The sequence below is a fragment of the Cupressus sempervirens genome, chromosome 9, assembly GCF_028749045.1.
Source record: "Cupressus sempervirens isolate cs-2001-9-10 chromosome 9, ASM2874904v1, whole genome shotgun sequence".
Taxonomy (NCBI): domain Eukaryota; kingdom Viridiplantae; phylum Streptophyta; class Pinopsida; order Cupressales; family Cupressaceae; genus Cupressus; species Cupressus sempervirens.
The window spans coordinates 10,825,395-10,848,490 of record NC_143126.1 but is presented as its reverse complement, the minus strand read 5'-3'; the positions used below and the strand labels follow the sequence as shown (position 1 = coordinate 10,848,490).

Below are 23,096 nucleotides of genomic sequence, written 5' to 3'. Positions count from 1 at the left end.
CTTCAAAGAGGTTGGAGTAGAATCCTTGGAAGTACCTGGCACTTGAATCTTGTTCTTCTTGAGCAGATTTTCTAACTCATCGATTCTTTTTGTCTTGCAATGATGCTCGTCATGATTTGGCTTTTTGCAATATGCACAAAAGAGTTTTTCATTACTTCCCTTCTTGTTTGAAGGAGAACTGCCTTGTTGAGAGGAGTCATGTTGTGTCTCAGATTGTGTTTTCTGCTTCCACTGCTTCTTGTTGTTGTTGCTTTTCCCCCCTTGACTTGTTTTGGGATCGTCACTAGCCACCAAGGCTTTTGTCTTAGATGACTTGAGAAGTCCAAAATCCACCAAGTGAGATTGTTCAACAATCAACATGTCTACAAATCCATCAAAGGAAGGCTTTTGGTAAGCAGATCCCATGGTTAACCTGTGAGTATTAAAACTTGAAACAAAGTTAGCGTACTCAGAAGGTAGCCTTTTCAGGATATGATGAATCAACCTATCACCTTTCATGGGATTTCCACAATCTTTCAGAAGTGCTCTATACTCATTGACTTTGACAATGTAATCCTAAATTGTGTCATAATTCTTAGGATCCAAGAGAAGTAGATCATCCTCAATCTGAAATCCCTTTTCTTCATCCACTTTACCATAGAACTATTCAAGTTTATCCCAAGCTTCTTTAGATTCTGAACAACTTTTAATGTGAAAGAGAAGATCCCCATGTACACAACTCTTGATAACACCTAAAGCCTGTCGGTCTTGATTTTGCCAATCAATGAGTTCTTTGGCATCAGTAGGTTTTGTAATTGTACCATCAACATAAAGACTATATCCTTTTTCCATTAATCTACTCCATGCAATATCTTTCCATGTAGAATAGTTGCATGAAGTTAAAGGAGGACATTTAAAACCCATGATGCAGAAATGAAAAGAGCACAAGAAAGAGACACAAAAAACACAGTACACACCCCCCCTTTTCACTCAATCAAAAGACCACCCCCCCAAAAAAAAATGTTGTTGGCACTTTATAAGTAGTGCGTTTACAATGGGCTACTTGTCAAAATGAACAAAGTGGAATTTCTGATTTTGCTTTTACAACTGCCTTATAAAGCTAAAATTTGTCACTTAAGCGCTGTAGCTTAGTTTTACAACAATTTTGAAAAAGAACGAAATCTTTACAATGCCAAAGAAGGCCTAATTCTGAAAGTGAGAAATTGGTCCACACAACCCTAGAATCTGACTTCAGATCTGGAAAGTAGACGAAAAAATACACACTTTCAAAAAAAATGAAACCTAAAAAAGTGACTAGATGTGCCCGTACGGAGCTTCTGAAGTTGCAAAATGCAGGATTATGCAGGTACAATCGCCAAAAGATGCAAATTCTGCAAAATCTGTGCACCAAAACCAAAAAACAACACCACCATTGGAAAATTCAAGAAAATTTACCCAATTTAAAAAAAAATTGCACCTGAATCGGAGTTTGGATGTCCAAGTTATCGGCTCACAAAGTTAGGCTACCAAACTGAAAAGCAATCTGGAGAGGGGTCTAGAAGGAAAACTGCGAGTCTAAATTTGACGGTCAAACTGTCGTCACAACAGTTGAAAAATGCCTAGAAATGACAGTTAAATGGCTGTCAATTTTAAACCACTAAAATAATGATGTCATAAAAAAGAAAGTCGCCCTGTGATGTGGTTGGATGACTGGATGTTGACTAGGTTTCGTACTATACAAAAATTACACGTGTCTCGTACGAAAATTGTGCCAAGTCAAAATCGGGTTCCATGGGTGATGTGGCAGTCCTGGGTGATGATGTGGCAAACGACCTGCGTGTAGGCTGACTAGGTGCTGCGTTGGCAAGTGTGAACACGTGGCTCTGAGGTATTACAGAGTTGTCACAAATGCAGGGCGAAAAACACAAAGATTTGCCAAAAGTTATTAAAAACAAAGTCGCCGTGAGTATAATGCGAGCCCAGAATATTCTGTGGGCGGGAGGGTAAACAGGCTGCCAGAAATAATGGCTCTTCGCGTTACCGAAAAAGTGCAACAGTCACCGAAAATTGTGAACTCGTGGGCAAGAGTAATGCAGAATGCGCCAGAGGATGAATAACTTGCTCATAATGCCGGGAGAAGATGATGCCACGTGTTTGCAGATGCAGAATCCAAACTCGTCAGGAAGGATAAATGTTGTGCCCGGATCAAAGAACACAAACGTCAAAATTATAGTCATGTCACCAGGGTTTCAACAAATGGCGCAAGCGCCATAAATCTGCGCAGGAGGTGTCGAAAAGACCACATGTCATTGCCGCTCCATAGGAGGTCGGTAAAACTGCGCGGGCCGAGATGAGAAGCTCGAAGCCGGAGGATATACTATCACGGGGCCAAAAAATTCTCTACTATTGCCGAAAGTCCAGGCAAGAGATGCAAAAGACGGCGTCGAAAAAAGAACAGCGTTCACCGAAATTCGTGGATCATCGTCGAAAATGACAAAGGCCACGCAAGTGCCACAGAGTTTTAAATGGCATCAGGATTATAACTATGACCGTCAGTTTTGCAATGAGTCGCCGGGAAATGGTTTTCTTTGCGCTGGTTTATGTGGGGATTTATCCCACATGTATTGTGTGAGTGCCTTGTGCATTGTTCAAAAGCTTAAATGCTGCCTACAGTAATTGAAAGAGCCACGGGTGGTATGGTCTTGGCTTGGGCCGCCAGCGAAGTATGAAGTCGAATTTGTATGCCGAATCTGAGGTACGACTCTGTGAGCTGTATAGGCCTGATTTTAGGTATGGCTGCTCTGCAATTAAAACCTCAAATATATCCTGCAACAAATAAAATATCCTCCAAAAATGGCAAATCCAAGGTGTCATACCCGGGTCTACTAAAAAAATTTCTTCGAATTTTCGCAAACAACTAATGGAAAATAAATGTAGAGAAATGAAAAAATTGCAAATCCGAAATTAATCAAATAAATCCACAAAAAATGATCATACCCATACTGCAAATTGGGGCCTCTGGGTTCTGATTTGCAAATTTTTTTGCCTCACGGTCAACTTTGGGCCAAGATAGTCAAGTTTATAGTCGATTTTCATCAGTTCAGCATTTCAGACGCAATGGCAAGGTCAGATCTAGCTCTGGACACTCCCAATTTCGACAACACTCTGGATTCGGGCTGAGGTGATGAAGCAAGCAAGAGGTCTCGAACGGCTTGTGATGAGAAAATCTCCAAGTTGCTCCGATACCATGTAAGAATTTGCCTAAGGGCAAAATTCACCCAGGAACTAAGAACTCAAACACAAGCACACAGTAGACCAAAGAGAGAGAGAGTATGATCAGAATGACAATGTATTCAATATGCCATGCAATGCAAAAGTACACTAGGAGTGCCTGTATATAAAGGCTTCTGAGATACATCTAGAATGCCTCATAATCAACACCATGATGTGTCATACAACCAAGCACATGTCCACCAGATATGGGTTATCCTCCATTAAGCACGAAAGTAAGTGCGGTGATGAGAGGATAAGCCTACAAGGGTGTGACATGCAAAACAGTGTTGTAGACACCATGTGCTAAAATAGAGTTGCGTACTCCTGTGTTGTCAACATGACAACTCAAAAGGTGTGCAAACTCCTAAGTGTCCCACAAATAAAAATAATAAAATAATGCAAAATAATTAAATAATGCATTAAACCTAAGTAAACTTAAGTAAGTGTAAATAGTAAAGTACGCATTTACACCAACACATATGATACTTATGAAGTATCACATGCCTTCACAAGAAGTGTCATCCAAACCTTGATTGTATCGCATGCCTTCATTAGAAAGGTCATACGATACTGGAAAGTATCACACAATGTAGATTTAAAGTATCACTTGGGTTTTGGAAAAACCTATCCAAGCGAACAATGGGCACTTTTTAGTTTGACCGGAAGTTTTCTTGATGTGTTTTGGATACCCTTTATAGCATTCTCGAATACATTGGAATTGCATGTCGAATTCAATATGTTTTCAGATTCATATTTGTTTGCGTCCTTTCATGGTTGGTCATTTTGGTCAGTAGTGGCATTTAGAGATCCGTTGGCGTTTGGATGTTTGTTTAGTCTTTTGTTGTGATCTTTGTGATCCTTGTATGTTGTATGTCATGTGCATCCATAGTTATTACATTTTTTTTATCTTGGCTTATATTCATCCTTGTTTTCAAGGATCTTCGGGCAGGGCATTACATAGTCTGACAAATGTATGACAAATTTAATTTCCTAAGCACTAGACCTAAAATATTTATGAAATATAGATTACAAAAAATGAGAATTAGAATTGGCAATTCCACCTCCTGAGGTGGAATCAACAAATCCTTATTTTGGGTCAAAATGGGACAACAATTTACCCAAATGCCAATTCTAGTTTGGCACATTTAAATTGCGGATTAGAAATCTTAGGAATTAGCAAATACCAATTATGATTTAATTCAAACAAACAAATAAGCCGTTAGGGTGAGACACTCGAGGTTCAAGTGTGGTGAGAGCATTTTATGTCCCAAATTATACCATATTTTTAGCCTTTGTATAGGCCTTCACACTCATCTCAATCCCCATTTTATATTCCATTTTCTCCTTATATGTTGCATGTGATCTAATATTTATGAGTAATATTTAATCTAGTTATTAGATAGAATATGTGAATAAATAGATGAAATTGTATTTATCTAACATGTTGATATTACGTTATGGTTCCTCCTATCACCTGCTATGCATCTTCTTGTAGCTATTTCACCAATATAAAGCTCCGTCAACTTTGAAATAGATACATTTTCTGCACATATCATCCATCCTACGTGAATACGTGGAGAGGACATTGAAGACTAATGCAGGATGTATTTTCTAGCTACGTAGGTTTTTATGAAAACATATTACTACAATACTTATTACATTTGCGTGGAATAATAATGGGGAAACATTCTATCCCAACGAAACCATCACCTTCCCCATTTCTCAAAAGTTATAACAGATTTCTTTCTTCTCTATGGACAGTGATGGAGTGCTTATATGGATTATTCCATTATTTAGTTTACTAGTTGTATATATAACCTTCGTGTTTGGCTGCTATGAGAAATTGACAAGAAATATCTCATAATTAAGACTTGTTATATACAACAGCTTAGGCAGAGAGTTTGGATGAATAAGTCTCTAATAAAAAATATATTACTATGTATGATTGAAATAGTTTAAGAGAAAAACATTTGAATTTCATCACTTAGCAAACTGAGGAGGAAGGGCCCACTCTGCAGAATGCTGGTGATATTTGTAATATAATTATGGTGTACATAATTCACAATTCAACATTTTAGTATGGTTTGTATTTATGGTTTCATATGAGTACGCATTCAATCCAATTAATGTTTTAATTGAGAAAGACGGTGAAATGGTTTACAAAGTTTGTATTCAAATTTCTGAAGTAATTCATATTGCGAATTTTTGCTCTTGAACCCATACATGAAATTATCCGTATTAATGTGTAGATTATTAATAGATTCTTGTCATATTTTTAGAAATTCATGTCAGATTTCTATTTAGCAAATTATTGTATTGTATTGTTTTCTCATGCATGATGTTTGTTTGTTTGTTTGTTCTAGATTAGTTTTTATTGGATTTGTGAATTGTTGAATTTGTTATTATCATTATTTTTAATGTTTATTTCTATTTATAATGTTCCTATCACCAGGAAGTGACAGTTCTTGTCATTGGTTTTTTTTTGGTTTTTCATAGATTTGCTTCATGTGTTGTAGCTATGTTCATAATCCCTCATCTCACAATTATCACCCCTTGATGACATACTGCTCGGACACCTTTCACAAGCTTACGCTCTCAGATTGACACATATAGACTAGCCAAACTTCATCATAAATCATTAATTCTTTCTTATTATTTGCCCCAGTGTTGGCCTGCCAAAGTGCCTCAATTAATGTACCTTAGCATCGGGAACTTCGTGTTCTTGATATTGGTAGCATATGTTAGTTTTTTGATCTGGAGATGGGTGGATTGAAAGATGCCATTTGTATATCACATAAGGGTTTGCATAGAGATATTTGCACCAATATACTAGCCAATATTGAGGTTTTGACCATGCTCATGAGATTGGATACTTCATTTTCCTTGTAGACCAAATATTCTATTTTTTAAGAGTTGAGAGCTGATGTGTCCTTGGACATGATCCAAAGTCACATCTCTAAGGACATCATCTAATGAGAGGCATTTCCATTTGCATCATCTTAAATTGGAAGAACTTTAATTTAATGATAGTTTAGCACCAATTTTACAGGATTTCATCATAATTTGCATTCTCCCATTTCTTCTTATCTCTTTTTATTCCTCTTAGATGGAATTGGGGTAGGATCTAATAAATTCTCCTTGGTATTCCTATTCTGTGGTGCAAAGCTCGAGGTAGGACCTATCCACATATGCATAACATTGTTATTTTTCAAATAATACAATCAATTATTTTACATTTTGAAGGTTCTATACTAAGGAATTGAACCTCACTAGGCATTTCTATGTAGCTTATAATATGATCAAAATGAAGACAAATCTTTTTTTCTCCTGTGGACAATATACAAATCATTATCAAATGTATGATTCACAAATTCTTAATTTAAGTGAATGAAGTTGTATTTTAAAAGAAAAAATACATTTAAAAATAAATGGCCGAAGCACAATGCTTCTACTTTTAATTTCGCAGTATATCTTTCATCACAAGCAACAATCTTTGAAATTCTTCAAGATTTTTTTTTTAGTTTTGTATTTTAAGCACGAAATCAATTGCAAATGTCATATGTCATAAACAATATGCATAAAATGGGTGTCCTCTCAAGAAGGCCCAATGCTTTACTTATATGAGGATCATCTGTATGTAGTAAACACAAATTTTTTAATGTATTCCCACTCGAGATAGGTTCTTGCGACTACTACACATGAGACATGGGTCAATGAGCTTGATTTAAAAACTACACAGTTGAATCTTGACAATAATATCTGAATAGTAACATCAGTTCGTTCAATTGATATTTTTTCATCTCATTTTTTTATATTTCAATAGAAATTTATTTTGAATTCTAGGTTTGAATTCTAAAGGATGTCATAAGTTTGTAAAGTTGCAAGATGTACTAATGATATGATGAAACAAGAATGATTTCAATACAATAAAGTGCATAGGAAAATATTAAGGTTGACATTTATTGTCCTTTTGACTTGATGGCATGAGATCTTCTACATGCTTACTATAGTTAGTGTTATAAGGAGATAAATTTAATCATGATTTGATCAATGTCTTGAGTCAACTCTTTTTTTGATGGATAATAGGCCAAAGCCAAGGATAATAATTATTAGTTGTTATGATTAATTATTATTGCTAGTTAAGCTCAAGTAAATTCAAATCCATGACCTTTTAGATAAGAGGCTCACAATTTACCATCGTGTTGTAGACTCTTGCCTATCTTGAGCCAACTTATTTGATGACAATGGATATAATATCCTTATTAAAGTCCTCAACTTGCACTTTTTAGGTCACCTATTTTGCTACGTACAAATTGCTTTATGTCAACCTTGGGGAGATGAAGGATACATTTGTAGTATATAACATCTTTCATTGCATTCCCTAAAATGGTTATCTTGTGCAATGTTACATCATATAAGCTTTTGTGATGATCTACTCACCATACATTTGGTTCTACTTCAAGGGGTAATATGTTATAAAATGAGGCCAACAAATGTCATTGATGAGGCATAACATATGCAATAACATAAATATTTGTACGACGTTAAAAAAAGTCCATAATGATGTTGACAGATGCAATAATAAGCCAACACCATAATAAACTACTAATATAGACCAAACATACCCTCAAATGTTGTTGGAAGTAACTATTTTATAATTGTTTACAAACAACACAATCATCTATATCTCTCTTACCATTGTAATAACTTGATTTAGACATAATAGCTAAATGTATTTTATTTCATGTTTAGATATATCTAACAACTTAAGATTTATGAATTTGAAAGATAAAATTGAAAGATGAATTTATAATTTTTAAAACTACAAATTCTCGATTTCAAAGATAGACCAAACATACCCTCAAATGTTGTCGGAAGTAACTATTTTATATTGTTTAGAAACATCACAATCATCTATATCTCTCTTACCATTGTAATAACTTGATTTAGACATAATAGCTAAACATATTTTAATTTATTTTTAGATATAACTAATACCTTAAGATTTTTTAGTTTGAAAGATACAATTAAAAGATGAATTTGTAATTTTTAAAACTACAAATTCTTGATTTCAAAGATATATCATGGCACTGTTACAAAACTAAACACAATACGCTATGATTATTTGTTATTTAAGTGAGGATATAAGATCATTAATTTCTAGAGATTTCTCTAAAGATAGCTATGCTATTTCAAGATAATAATAATAAAAAATAAATAAATACTAGATAGAGATAGACATGAAATCCAACTTCTTATAGATAAATATTTATGATTTATTTTTCCCGTTTTAATCTAGGAGGACCCATCAAGATTTTTATTTTGTATTCTTATATTCCTTTACAACGAGGGAGGGCCCCCTTAGATTTTTTAAATTAGGGCCAGTACACCGTCTCCCGTTAACATTCATGTGAAGGCATAGTCTTTAAGGCCGGCCATTGGCACTTGCATTGGGAGGACAGGGATTGCCGGTATAGGTTACCGGAAACCGGAAGACCTTGGTCATCGCTTCATTTTTCACTTCTCCTCCTTCCCACATACCCTATTTCATTCTCTCAGCGTTTTGGGGTATTCAGCTGAAGTGGGTAAATTGTCCCAGGCATTGTATCAGCAAAAGCTTCTTCATCCAGGTAAAATTATTGAAGAAAAAACTATTGTTACCCACTTTCTTCTGTTCTGTTTGTACATTAATACTACTGTAAGGCAATATATTCTCAGGCTCACGTTCCTTTTTGTTTTGAGTATCAACTGTATTTTATCTGCCCAGTTGGTTTTGTGTTGAAGGGATTTATTAGATAATCTCTTCCGAAATTGATTTTCAAAGTCTGCAAATGTAAAAAACAACATTTTGGCAAATGTAAAAAACAACATTTTTTCTTCATGAGGCATGGAAGTTCTGGCCCTCAAAATTTGTGATTTTTTTCCCTTACAGCGTTTTCTTAGCTTACATAAGAAAACTGTGTTTTCTTGTTTTAGGATTTACAGCCCGTCTTTCGCTTAGAAATTATTTAGCGTATAGGTTTATAGTGCGAATGCATCTCAGTGAAGTGAAACTAAAATGTGCGCGAGCTGGGTAGTTTGTTTGATCTGAAATTCGTAAGTTGGGGTTAGGTACGTTTTTTTGTGTGGCTAAAAGTTCTTCATGTCCTGGTATCGGTGCTGTATTTTTAGATTGATAATTTACTGTATTGGTTTATTTTTGAGAAAGTATTACAAGTAAATGAAAAGAACTATCAAGCTGCTATGCAATATCCTTGATCTGAATTTCGCATAGCCGTTTTATTTTTATTTTTCTGGCTAATAGTTTTGAGACTTTCAAAATCACGTTGGTGCTGGGTTATAAAGGCAATGATTTGCACATTTCAGGTTCAGCTCTCTTTCGTGGGTTATCGTATTGTTGTTGTAGGATGTGGTTCTGAAAATGATTTTGAGTCTTGGGTCAATGATAATTTATTGTGTTGTTAGGATAGTGGGTAAAGAGAAATTAAAACGTCATTATTTCTGTTTTGACATTTAGATTGCATGATTTATTGCGTGTCTTCATTTTGGGAATGCATGACAGTGAAAGCAAATGATATTACAGGTTGCTGCAGTATGTTTCTTTTCAAATCTCATTTGTTTGATTTAAAAAATTGCTTTCCTTATTCAAACTTTTCTTTTTATATTTATGGCTGGTGGATTGTGCATTCAGTAATCTTCATGTTTTAGATTCAAAGTTTAGTCTTTTCCACGTTTTCCGTTGTGGTTGCAGGGTTTTCCGGGTTGCTGTCATAATGTATCATACTTTTTTTTTGTCAGTTCATATTGTGAATGTGTTACAATGAAGTGAAATACAGTTTTTATGATTGTCTTTATTAGTTTGTTCAAGATTTTTATTCAATAAAATTCAATTTTTTTGGACACGTCAGAGATGGTTGCCTCTGTTTTGAAATGTATGAATGTTGTTTTCGTTTAGAGCATAGTTTTTTTATAGGTTTTTTCAAAGCTTGTTTTTGACATTCTTTTTTTTCAGACTTGGCCATGTTGATGGCAATTTTGCAAATCTGCTAAAACTTGTGAGTATTGGTTTTTAAACTCAGCTGAGTATGCAAATCATGGCTGTCAAACTTGGCTGGGGTAGGTAGCCGAGTCTGCAGACTCGGTGGAGTTTGACCTGGATTTGGATTTGTGTATGCTTCCCGAGTTTCAATACTGTTCGGAGAGTCTACCTTGTTATTTCATTCTGTAAGTGCATGAAAACAAAGTAAAATAAAATATCATGGTGCATATTCATCATGCTTTAGTTGAATTTCGTATGTGTTAAATTTTAAAAGTTTGGACTGTAGTTCTAAAACTTGGGGAGGTTGTCACATGAGGCTGGGAGAACTTGTAAGTTATTTGGCTGAGGTATAGCTCAGTGGCTACCTGGGAGATGAACCTGTTTAAAAAACTTGTGAATTTCAGATGGAGTCATCAAATGATATTTGGTTGGATGTTTGAAGACAGAAATTGATAAAAATATTAAAAATGATCCCACGAGGAAAATTGTTTCTCATGTTTGCTGGGAGCTGCTGCCCTGGGCTACCCTTTCTCCAATTTAAAAGAGCAAAAAACCAAAAAATATGTTTGGGGATGTGCCAGAAATAAAAAAGATTATTTCTTCTTATTTATTTGGTTTGAAATAATAAAAGCAGACTTTTCTCCTATTTTAAAAATTTGATGTATTAGCTTTTCTCAGCAGTTTTATGTTTCCTATTTAAATTTGTGAGCAATTGATTTCCATTGTACTTTTTATTTACTGAGTCAATCTCAATCCCCAATAATGCCTAGTCAAAATGGACTCAGATATTCTTTAAATATAAGTTGCTGATTTGGACTGCCTATTGGAATCGGGTACTTTCTGGAAACTATACTGAATTGGACAGGGTTAGATTTATTTATAATATAAAATGTTTTCAGTTTTTTGCTAATCCCAACTTATCTCCCTTCAATGTACAATTTTGACATGATTGTGAGCAATGTTTAAAATTGTATTCACTATTCTGAGTGGCAGAAATCCTAACTTGTTTACATATCAACCATATACTGGTAAAAAATGTTTCCCTACGATTTTTGTGTAGTTTGCTAATAATGATAGATATTCTGTCATTCACACTCCTAAAGTTTGTTTGTTTTGTTATAGTTTGCTTATTTATTAGTATAGTATGACATATGATTGATCATGTTGTTACTCGGTTGGTCTTCTAAATGCTAGTTTAAAACATACAGTTCACTGATATTGTGTCTATATATTTGTAGATCTTTCACAAATTTTGATGCAAGATTTTATGTTGTGAAATGGTGGAGTAACAACTAGTCTTATGTGCATTTATGCCTTGACCCATCTTTTAGTGTCCAAATTGTTTTGAGTAAGGTGTTGGGCATTTAGTCATGGGCAATGCACAGGTTTTGAATCTACATGCCCATTATGGTTTCTTTTAAGCCATGATGGTCTTAGACCTACTGTGACAATGTCCAACTCTAAGCTCACTTTCACAATTGCCTGCTCTTGCTTGCTTAAAGATCTCATGGTAGATTTGTGGAAACATCATCTAGATGGTGGTGTGACAACTATTGTTATGCCACCTTTTTACTCTAAATTACATTCTACACTTATCTATGGGTTTGTGCTGGTTATAACTTAACCAGTCAGGATTAAGCAATCAAGATTAAGCAAAAACAAACAATATGAAAATAGCAACACATAACATAGTATTTATCTCGTGGAAGCCCGACTAGTGTAAAAACCATGGTTTGTGAGTCGATCCTCACAAAGGTTGCACTCTTTTGAAGTGTGCTTGGTCAAGAGCTTATCCCTTTTAGAAGATTATAAAGACATTGTTAGGTGTCACCCAGTTAAGGGATTTTGATAAGACTTGTTAAAGTCTTGCCTTGTTATGAGCAACCTGGTTAAAGGACTTTAGAACACAAGTTAATGTGCCTCGTTACAGGATTTGTACAAAGAACCTATTAGGGTCCACCCTCAACGAGATTTACATTTGCAAAGATTAGTAATCAACATGAAATGATCTAACAAGTAGCTACTACATTTAGCTTGAAAATAGATCCTTCTTTAGCTCCCTTGACTAGTCTAGAACTATGCTCTCCCTTTTCTTGGCTTTGCAACTTCAGGACTTGATCACTTGTGCGCTTGGCTCTCCTTGCTTTTGCACATGATAACCCTGTGCTGGTCAGGCTTGCTAGCTTCTCCTCAGCACTACAACTCTTCGAAGGTGACTTCACTCTTGTCACACTCCTTCACACCTTTAGATTCCACTTAGCTCTACTCTTTCTGACTCTATAGCTAATCACTCGACAATCTAACCTTTCCTCTTTCAACCTTGCCTCCTTTCATACATTCTTCCAACTTTGCTAACTTGAACTTTGATTTCTTATCCATACTACTAGCTCGACTATCTGTTGCAGTAGTGCACCACCCTAGTCATATGGAGCATGCTTGTATAGGAGCCACATGTGTCATGTGTCCTCAATGACTGTTCTAGTTAGAAAGAATTCAAATTTGAATTCTTTCAACTGTTCCTTGATCTATTCCCTCATCACCATTAAATGCAACATTGAGTGCACTTCTACCCTCTATACGAATAGGTAGTCATGAGTATCTTGCTCCATGCTCACCTTGGTGACTTGGCCAAACCATTTCACTGGTTTATCTGCTTTCCCTTCCACTTGGCATTCTTCTGCTCATGCGAACTTCACTTAACATACTTTGTCTAAGTGGATCACCTTTGTCATCCCCTTTGCTGGGCTTGCACTCCTCTTCTCTGATCACCCCTGTGGACTATAGTAGCACATCGATGTGCTTTGTTGGTCCTTCCTCTCCACTAGTCTTGGTTTCTTTGTAAGTGTTGACATCAATGACAACATCTTTGATAACTAAGTCTACCAGTTTGTCCATGAGCAATGGCATCATTGATGACAAAGAATATTGTTCTTAGTAATATCTTCTTCAACTTCACATTTCTTCATTGCTAGGTAGATTTTACTACCTATATTGTTTTATTTGAGAGATTATGTGGATTCTAAAGCAGGCAAGTTTCTCTGGTAAATCATATAATAGAGAAAATCTAAGAGTCATTTATATCATAGAATTCTATTAAACTTTATATGCTAAATATTATTATGAAACTAAACTTAAGGAGCCTTAAGATGAGCTATAGTTAGTATTTTCTTAGCATTTATATTCTAAACAATTGTAAATTTTACTTTGATTTGTTGATATGGGTGATGAGAAATAAACATGGTAGTACCTATCTATGAAAACAGCAAGTAGATTCTTCAGAATCTCTTCTTCCAAATTCCTAGTTGCTTATGTGGATTACTTATTTTGCATGAAGACTAAACTTAAAACTCAAGTTTGAAGAAGCTTGGGATGTGGTTTGTGGAACCACATCACACCATAAGATAGATGCTAATGAGTAGAAAAGATTTGATAATGGCTGGGTTCTCTTCTTTTTAGCATTTCTTCATCATGGAGCAAACAAATATGCCCATCCTAACTCCATATAATTACTTTGAGTGGAAATCACGCATGACAATTCACTTAAGGAAAGCTGGATTAAATAGGATAACTATGGGACTTGAAATTGAACTTGCTAAAGATGAAGACAAGCCTAAGTGGTTTAACAAATGTGATGAGGCATTTGGAACATTGTGTTTATCTGTTTCTCTTGACTTGCTATTTCACATTGAGTCTTTGGATACACCAAATGAAGTATGGACAAAGCTAGAAACACTATTTGGCACACAAGATTCAATGAGGGGTCATATGTTGGAAAATGAATTAATTAGTTTGAGTCCAGGCAATTTCAACACAATCTAAGATTTCTTCACCAAATTGAAATCACTAAAGTTGTAGTTAAAACAATGTGGAATTGAAAAGAAAGATGAACAATTGATTCTTAGTATTCTCTCTACGCTAAGTTCAGAATATTCTGTGTTTGTCTCTACCTTCTATGCTACTAAGGTTGCATTTGGTACTCAATTCACCATGCCATCTTTAGATGATTTTGCTGTCAATCTCACTCGAGAACAGGACAAGCTAATCCAGATGGGCACTCTTACGTCCTCGAAGTCACATGCCTTGGCTGCCAACCAAGGCACAAAAGAACAACAAGGACAAAGTAGTAACAACAATAGTAAGGACAAGAAACAAAAGAATAGCGAGGAGAAGAAGGATCAGATATCGATTTCTTCAAAAGCAACTATTGATACACCATCTTCCAAGGGCGATAAGCCTAAGAAAGAAAAGGTCAAATGTGCTTATTGTGAAAGACCTGGTCATGATGAACATAAATGTTTGCAGAAACAACTTGATCACTTGACATACATTCTTGAGAAGAATAATATCAGTGTTCCTGAGTCTATCAAACAAAGTTCTAATGAAGGGTCTAACAAAGAAAAAGAAAACAGCAAAGGGAAAGGAAAGGGCAAGGCCCTTTTTGCAGTTGCTTCCTCACCATCCACTTGGGTTCTTGATTCGGGTGCTTCACACCACATGGCTTCATCTAAGGAAGAACTTGCATCCTTGGAGCCGTGTACTATGCCGTCTATTTTGATGGGTGATAACACTCCTGTTGAGGTGTGTGGGAGAGGGTCTGTTGATGTGGGGGTTGGCACATTCCATGATGTTCCTTGTGTACCCTCATTGTCAACTAATCTCCTATCGGTATACTAGATCACTCACACAAGTTTAGGCAAGCAGGTTGAGTTCACTCCTAGTTCAGTGGAGATATGTGAGTTGCACAATGATTCTATAGTTGCAGTTGGGAGAGTAGATCATCAGTCACGACTCTATATGTTTTCTCACTTTGTTCCTGATCCTCTTTTGACTATTTTTCTCACTCACTCTAATGATGTGAGCAGATTATGGCATGAGCGGTTTGGCCATCTTAACTTCCACTACTTGCATCAGCTTAACCAACAGAGCATGGTCACAGGGTTGCCTTTTACTTTGATATTGGAGTCACTTGGAATACATGATAGATCTTCTAATGGGTCAGATTCACTTGAGCAGTCTTCTACCTCCACTTCTGATGCAGAGAGTGATTCAGAGGATTCACCTCCTTCCTCTCCTAGTCATCATTCACAGGTTGATGATTCTCCTCTAGATTCTCCATCTTTTGGTCCACTTTGGGCTAGATAGACCTTGTAGTTTGCAGGTGATTGGGTTGGGGATCCATTAGACACCAAGCAGACTCGTTCACAATTCCAGGATGCTCTGCATATCTTCATTGCTACTACCTCAAATCCACAGTCCTTTCATGAGGCTTCTGATATTTCTGAGTGGGATATAGCTATGCAGGAAGAGTATAGTTCCTTGATGAGGAACCACACTTGGGATCTTGTCCCTTTTCCTAAGGAAAGAAAACTTGTTCGATGTAAGTGGATCTACCGGACAAAATTTGCAAGCTTTGTTGGGGGTGCGGATGCTTCATCTTTTGGGGGGGCCTCTTCCTCTCACTTGGAGTCCTAATTTTCTTTGGGGAGTCTCTTTTCTCTCTCTTTTGGGGGAATTTTATGTACATGGGTACCTCATCAGGCTTGACTTGTCGGGACCCATTTTTACATCCACCTAAGCTTCGCTTATGGGGGGTATTAGTGTAGTTTTTTATTTTTCCTATTTTGCTAGGTTTTTCCTACACTTTTAATAATCTCGCTTAGGTTAATAAAGCATGTCTTATTAGTTGAATGGTTGTGAGGTGTCACCTTCCTACATGTGAGCATCAATTAGCTATCTTGGGAAGATACTTTGCTATCTTTAGTCCGATAGATGGTTGCTCCTCATTGGTTGGTGTTGCCACCTCCTCCCTCTTCCTAGCCTATATAAGCATGCTACCTGGCTTGTATTTGTATCTCTTGTTTTTGCATCCTCTTAATGCTATTTTGCTTCCAGCATTTGCATTACTCTCTTGGAGACTAACTCTATGATGCTATTTTGATTTTGTATCATTTGCATTCATAGTTTAGATATTTATTCTTTGCACTAGTTTTTTGGGTTATTAATCTTTTCAGATTCTAAGAAAGAAGGCAAACAAGCCATGATGGGAGCAAAAGGATTGAGAGAAATAGCAAAGTAATGTTGTTGCAACTAAAGATTCTTTAGACGAGGAATATGCACTTTCAACTCACACTTCAAAAGATGGTTCACAATTAACTTCTAAATGGTATGCAATTTCAAGTGCTACAAAGGACATGATTGTACAAAACGAGTGTCTTCTCACATTGGAACCTCAGGAACAACCACACTTGCAGACGATACCACTCATGATATCAAAGGTATTAGTGAGATCTCTTTATAGTTTGATCTACATTGTTTTAGGCTTATTGGAGTTTTATATGTTTTAGGCCTTATAGAAAACTTGCTTTTTTTTTTTATCACTTTCTTGATCATAACCTTAGAATTGAATTTGATACAAATTAGGAGGATAAAAATTTCTCTCTTATCAAAGATAATTGAAAAATGCAAGGATTGTTGCTAGTGCTATTGATATCACTTGAATGTACAGGCTTGATACAATTGCTAATCATCAAACCTTAGTGACTAAGGGCAATGATTTTGCTTTGACATTTTAGATTTGGTCATTTGAGCAATAGTTGCTAAAACATAGTCGAAAGGACATGGTCAGAGGATGGAGAAGTCAAGTGTTGTTTGTTCTAAGTGTCTTGTTAGAAAATAACATAGAGCACGCTTTTTATCCTAGTGGGCATCCTGCAAGTCACCCATTGTAGTTGGTGGTTATTGATCTATGTGGCCTTATGATACCTACTAAAAGAATTCATGTAGTTTCAACCTTTTATTGATGATCACACTTGAAAAATAAGGGTATATTATTTGCAGCACAAAGATGAGGCCTTTCTTCTACTTCAAAGAGTTTTGCACTCTTGTGGAGAAAGACAAATCATTGCTTTCATGTCCTTTGCTCAGATTAAGGAGGGGGCTACACTAGCACAAAATTCTTCACATAGTTAAAGAAAATGGAGTTCGACGTTAATTGGCTGCAACATACACACCTTAACAAAATAGTATTGTTGAATATATAAATCACATCATTATAGAGATGGTACAAAGTATGTTGAAATATTGTCAAATGGAGCATTTATATTGGCCCAAAGTTGTCCACACAACAATTTATCTTTTGACTTGTGAACCATCCAAAGCCCTTGATGGCATCACTTGATGAATCTTAGACTGGGCTAGAGCTTTTTTCTCTCTCATCTTTGTGTGTTTGGATGCAGTACCTATATGCAGTTGTCCACACAACAATTTATCTATTGACTTGTGAACCATCCAAAGCCCTTGATTGCATCACTTGATGAATCTTAGACTGGGGTAGAGCTTTTCTCTCTCTCATCTTTGTGTGTGTGGATGCATTACCTATATGCATATTCTAAAGAAAAAGAAAAAGACTAGATGGAAATTCAATGCAATGTATTCCTCTATGATATAGTAATGAATCCAATGCATATTGCGTTGTGGACCCCAACAATTTTTTTTATTTTAGTAGGATATGTAATTTACTATTTTTTGATGGAAGAATTATAAGATCTATGAGATTCTTGCAATCCATAGGTTCAATATAAATTCTTTTGGACTTGATAATATGGGAGTTTTTTTTGTCAGTGTTTTTCATCACACTTTGTGATCATCTATCATGATGCACAAGAAGGCTGATGTATGTTCTCCCAGATCATGGCTTGCTTTAGATAGTCCTCTTATAATCAACATGGATGGAATAAAAGATGAGAATGTTAGTGGTCAATTAACCCCACCAATGTCGCAAAACCATAACCGAAGTGGAATACTAGTACCTTTCGAGATGCACAATTGGAGGAAGTTCTAGACTCTTCCACTTTAGGTCTAAGGACTCGACACATGACTTGCAATGAGGTCAAATAAGTCTTGATGACTTTTTTGATAATTTTGAGCCATTGGCATTTAGTGTTCAAGAAGCACAAGATCAAAGCCTTGGAAAGAGGCTGTGATTGCTCTAATTAAAAACAACACTTGGAATCTTGTAGATCTACCACCTAGTAAGAAAGTAATTTGTTGTAAATGGACATTCAAGACTAAGTATAAAGAAAATGGTAGTATGGATGAACTTAAAGTTGGACTTGTAGCCAAGGGTTATGCCCAAAAAGAAGGGTTTCTCTAATTAAAAACAACACTTGGACTCTTGTAGATCTACCACCTAGTAAGAAAGTAATTTTTTGTAAATGGACATTGAAGACTAAGTATAAAGAAAATGGTAGTATGGATGAACATAAAGTTGGACTTATAGCCAAGGGTTATGTCCAAAAAGAAGGGGTTAACTATGAGGAAAGATTTGCTCCCACTATGAAAAGTTAAGACCGTAGAATGAGATTTTTGCTTTTGCTTGCATTTTGGTTGGAAGTTATACCAAATGGATATAAAAGTGCACTTCTCATAGACAATAAGGAAGAGATCTATATGACCCAACAAGGGATACGTTGCACCTAGTAATGATGAAAAGGTATACAACTAGTCAAATCCCTATATGATCTCAAACAAGCTCTTAGAGCTTGGTATATTAAAATTGATGAACATCCTGCTACAAATTGGTTTCATAGGCATCCAAATAATCCCATTCTCTACCTCAAAGATCAAGAGGGGAATATTGTGATCATTAATGTATATGTTGATGACTTGGTTATCACATGAAATTTAGAAGCAATGATTATCACATGAAATTTAGAAGCAATGATTAGAGGTATGACAAAGTAATCACCATATCTTTATATTGCAAAGAAATATGTGAATACATTACTTGAGAAGTTTAGAATGATGGATTCCAAACCTATGTCTATTCCTATGGAATCAATTTCTGAATATCGACATTTGATTCATCTCCTTAGGTGAATGCAACTTTCTATCTACAAATGATTGGAGGTTTGATTTACTTCACTTAAATGAGACTAGATCTTGATTTTTTTATTATCTAATAAGATTCAAGCGAGTACCAACAATGTTAGAGAAGATGAGCATGAATGAGCAAGCCAACCAGTAAGGGCCTAAGCATAGGGCTCAAATCAATGCATAAGCTACTCTAAAAGGGGCACATAGCTTGCGAGACACCAACCCATTGAGGACTTGGCACATGTATGATCACTTGTGAAATCATTGGCATGTTCTCCTTAATGGTTCACAACCCATGAGCACATTGGATCAATGAAGGCACAAACCTATGATCAGAGTATAGCCTAACATGGTTTTAAATCTTGTAGTAACATCAACCATGAACCTTGGTAACACATAGCTCGAGCCTTGCTTTGGAAATTGGAGATATGAACCTGTAAGGTCACAACAAGGGAACCTCATTCCTTGCATGAGCACACAACCACGTAGGCTTGTGGGAATGGTAGCGTAGTTGAGGTCCTAAGTTTGCAAGCAAATCAACTTAATGAGGGTCGAGACACGTTTGAAACCCACACATATGATAGTCTTATAGGGGCATATAGCTTGCAAGACACCAATCCATTGTGGACATAGCACATGTATAGCTTGTGAAATCATTGACATGTTCTCCACAAAGGTTCACAACTTGTGAATACACTAGATGAACAAAGGCACATACTTATGGTCATAGCAACCCAACATGGGTTTGAATGTTGGCACAACAATAATGCCACAACTTACCCATTACATTGTTTGGTGAACTGCAATATAATAATATAATTACACAATTGAATTTATATTTATTAAGCTACAATAAGAATGATTGTTTCATATGATTTTTTGATTGGGAAACACATGTATGAGTGTGGATCCTATATATCAAAGCATAAAGATTTTCATCAGGTTTTATTTTCGAAAATGCCAAAAAGAACTCCAACTCTACATTATTCTTTTCTGCTCTTCATTTCAAAAAATATGTCACAGTATACATACATACTACAATAATGATGTAAAGTTATTTTATTTGATCTCTTTTGGTTTTTTTGTTGCCTGTCTATGGTGTTGCCATTATTGCTCAATCAAAGGGCTCTACAATTTCAATCATTTTTGGCTCTTGCAACATGTCCCTCACAAATTGTAACCTAGCCAATGCTTGCTAACTTTGATCGTCATAAAATTTGATTTGCACAAAATAAATGGTTATAGAGAAAGGTGGAATCTATAGTAAGCTCGAGTCCAATTGTCTCCTCAAGCCTGCGAGCTTGCTCTTGACTTTTTTGTTGCTATGAGAACTTTCATTCTATGCTGCCATTTATCCTAGATACATTGTTATTGCCTACCCAGTGTCTTCCTATTGAACCTAACTCCAAGATTCAGGCAAAAAGCATTAACACTATGTCAACCTTTCTATTATCTTTGTATTCTAGGTTTAAATATTTGTTGCCATGCATCATCTTGACTATTTGCATCTTCATGGAGTAGTGCCTTTTGAACATGTCGTGTGCTTGTTTATTTGTCACCTACCTTTTGAAGGTGATTTGCTTATCCCCAACAAGCAGGTCAAAGTTTCCTTCCATTGCTACAATTAGCTCCTATTTTATCATCCATGACCAACATAATGTTGAGTTATATTCACATTCTCCCATTTGATATCGTAACTGTTGCAATACTCCATTGAGTTGTACTCCTTTCATTCTCTTGTGCTAGCTTTCAAATTAAGTGCATTGAACCCCATTTGTATTGAGACCATCATTAGCTTGCCAATACTTGTGTTGTATATCATCCCAAATCACCTTCTTGGTCCTAGCCATCCCAACTTGCTGTCCATCTCGATACCCTATTTGCTACTTCATTACCTTCTCTAAAAATGGGCAGGTTTACATTATACAAATGTTTCCTAGAATTCTTGAATACACACTAAAACTTATTTGATATCCAATTTGGCATTATGCTATTTTTTACTGCAGGGATGATGATTTGATTGATTCCATCAAATTTCACCACTTGTAATTTGCTCGTTATTGTTGAAGTGCACATTGTTGCTTGAGCCTCTGGTTCATTACTCTTTCCTTTGACCAACTTTTTAGAATTGAAAGACCCTAAATTGCCATTTCAACCTCTTAGAACATGTCTGGCCCTTATTGGTTTGATGTTTCTAGTAGACGCACCATCAAAATTGACCTTCATCTAGCCTTATTTGTCAGGGTTCATCTATTGTACTGTTGATCTATCTGTTTTACCTAGACTAGCCCCATCATACCCAATGATTGAATTGTCTCATAACTATTAATAAGTAATAAATGTATATATAACAATTTATTTTGTATTTATTATTTTGAAATCTTGTAGTTTAATTAAATTTAAAACTTAATGTATTTTTTAACTTTCTTTTTGGATCAGCGATATAGAGATCTTCTAGTAATTTGAAAAAGAAATTGACATGCTATACAAAATTGACATTGTTCAATTTAGTATTCTCCCATGGAAGACTACTAAACCTTTGTAGCTACATCCTATAGATACTAAACTGTAAGCCCCAATTACTCGATTAACCATGTTGCCAAAATTGCAAAATGGGATTCAAATCTTACACACATTGCTGGAAAACCAGATAAGCCCATACATCATAAAATTTGGGCAACCATATTAATATTCATCCACCTAAATAACCAAGCTAGCAATACTACTATCAATAACAAATCCCAAGCATTATTAATCTAATTGCCTCTGCAACTTCATCATGTCATTTTTGCTTTTTGATTCAAAATAAGCACATTGCCCTCATGTCAAGGCGCCTCATCTTTGGCCTCCTTGCCCTCGATGACTTCTTTGTGTGCTAGTTCTCTTCTTCTTTCCCTTGACTTTTTCTCTTCTTAATGCCCTTGTGTTGCATTTGCCAATTTTAAAAATACCAACAATTTCTCCCACCCTCCATGGGCCTTTGCCTTTCTCTTCTCCTTCATTGTTGTGGTGCTCCAAACCAAAAAGGGTTTGAAGCAGCTCGTTCCTATCACTGCCCTCCATGGATTGACCCCTGCTATCAATCTAGTCCCTGGTTCAACCATTCCAATAATAGAAAGCATCCTGCCCGCCCATTGTGGTTTCATACACTGCTTCATGCACCTAAAACCTCCTTTCTAGAACCCAATCACAATGACCATGCAAGATAAATAGAAGATATGTTCTAATTTGTCTTTGGTTGAGGACCATGCTTCAGAAATTTCTCTCCAAGCACAATCTCACACTGCTTCATGCACCTAAAACCTCCTTTCTAGAACCCAATCACAATGACCATGCAAGATAAATAGAAGATATGTTCTAATTTGTCTTTGGTTGAGGACCGTGCTTTAGAAATTCCTCTCCAAGCACAATCTCCACAAAATTATGATCTCTATATTGGCTAGTAGTTAATAACATATATAAATTTATAACATAATATAATATAATGTATTTTCTTTTTGATGGAGGGTTTAGACCTACGAGGCATGAAGCTTGCGAGCTACCAACTAGCGAAGGCCACCACAAAATAGTTTTAGGAACCCAATACGGGCCCACACATGCTTGAAACCTCTTCGGCTTAGAGCCAAGGATTGAGGGGCATCCATGCCTTCAAAATCACCCAGGGCACAATCCCGACTTAATCCCTTATGGTGTCAGAGCCTTGCACTCAACATGACTTGATCCCTGGTGGGCTCTTTGTGAGCCATCCAACTTCACCGGTAGACCAGGGGCCCATTGACATAATATAATATATTGATCTTATGTATGTAACTAGTTTAATAATTAATAATTAATGCTCTAATATATAAGTTATATCATATCAATTTAATTTTGAATAATATATTATATAGTGATTTTTTTTTTTTTGTATGGATGTGAGAAACGTACCTAA

At 35.9% G+C, this 23,096-nt stretch overlaps 1 protein-coding gene across 3 annotated transcripts in view; it reads left to right on the top strand.

Annotated features, from left to right (window-relative positions):
* The first annotated feature begins 8,826 nt into the window (after positions 1-8,826).
* LOC149537383 (HMG1/2-like protein) overlaps positions 8,827-23,096 on the top strand; it is a 32,705-nt gene continuing 18,435 nt past the window's right edge. The window contains exon 1 of one of the 3 annotated variants that reach the window (XM_089802881.1): positions 8,827-8,882. Coding sequence is in view for 2 of the 3 variants with exons in the window: in XM_089802880.1 (XP_089659006.1) it covers positions 9,133-9,137 (5 nt within the window). In the remaining variant the exon portion in view is untranslated. Of the gene's footprint in view, positions 8,883-8,992; positions 9,138-23,096 lie in introns of those variants that run through there. The other 2 variants (XM_089802880.1, XM_089802882.1) reach the window with 2 other exon arrangements.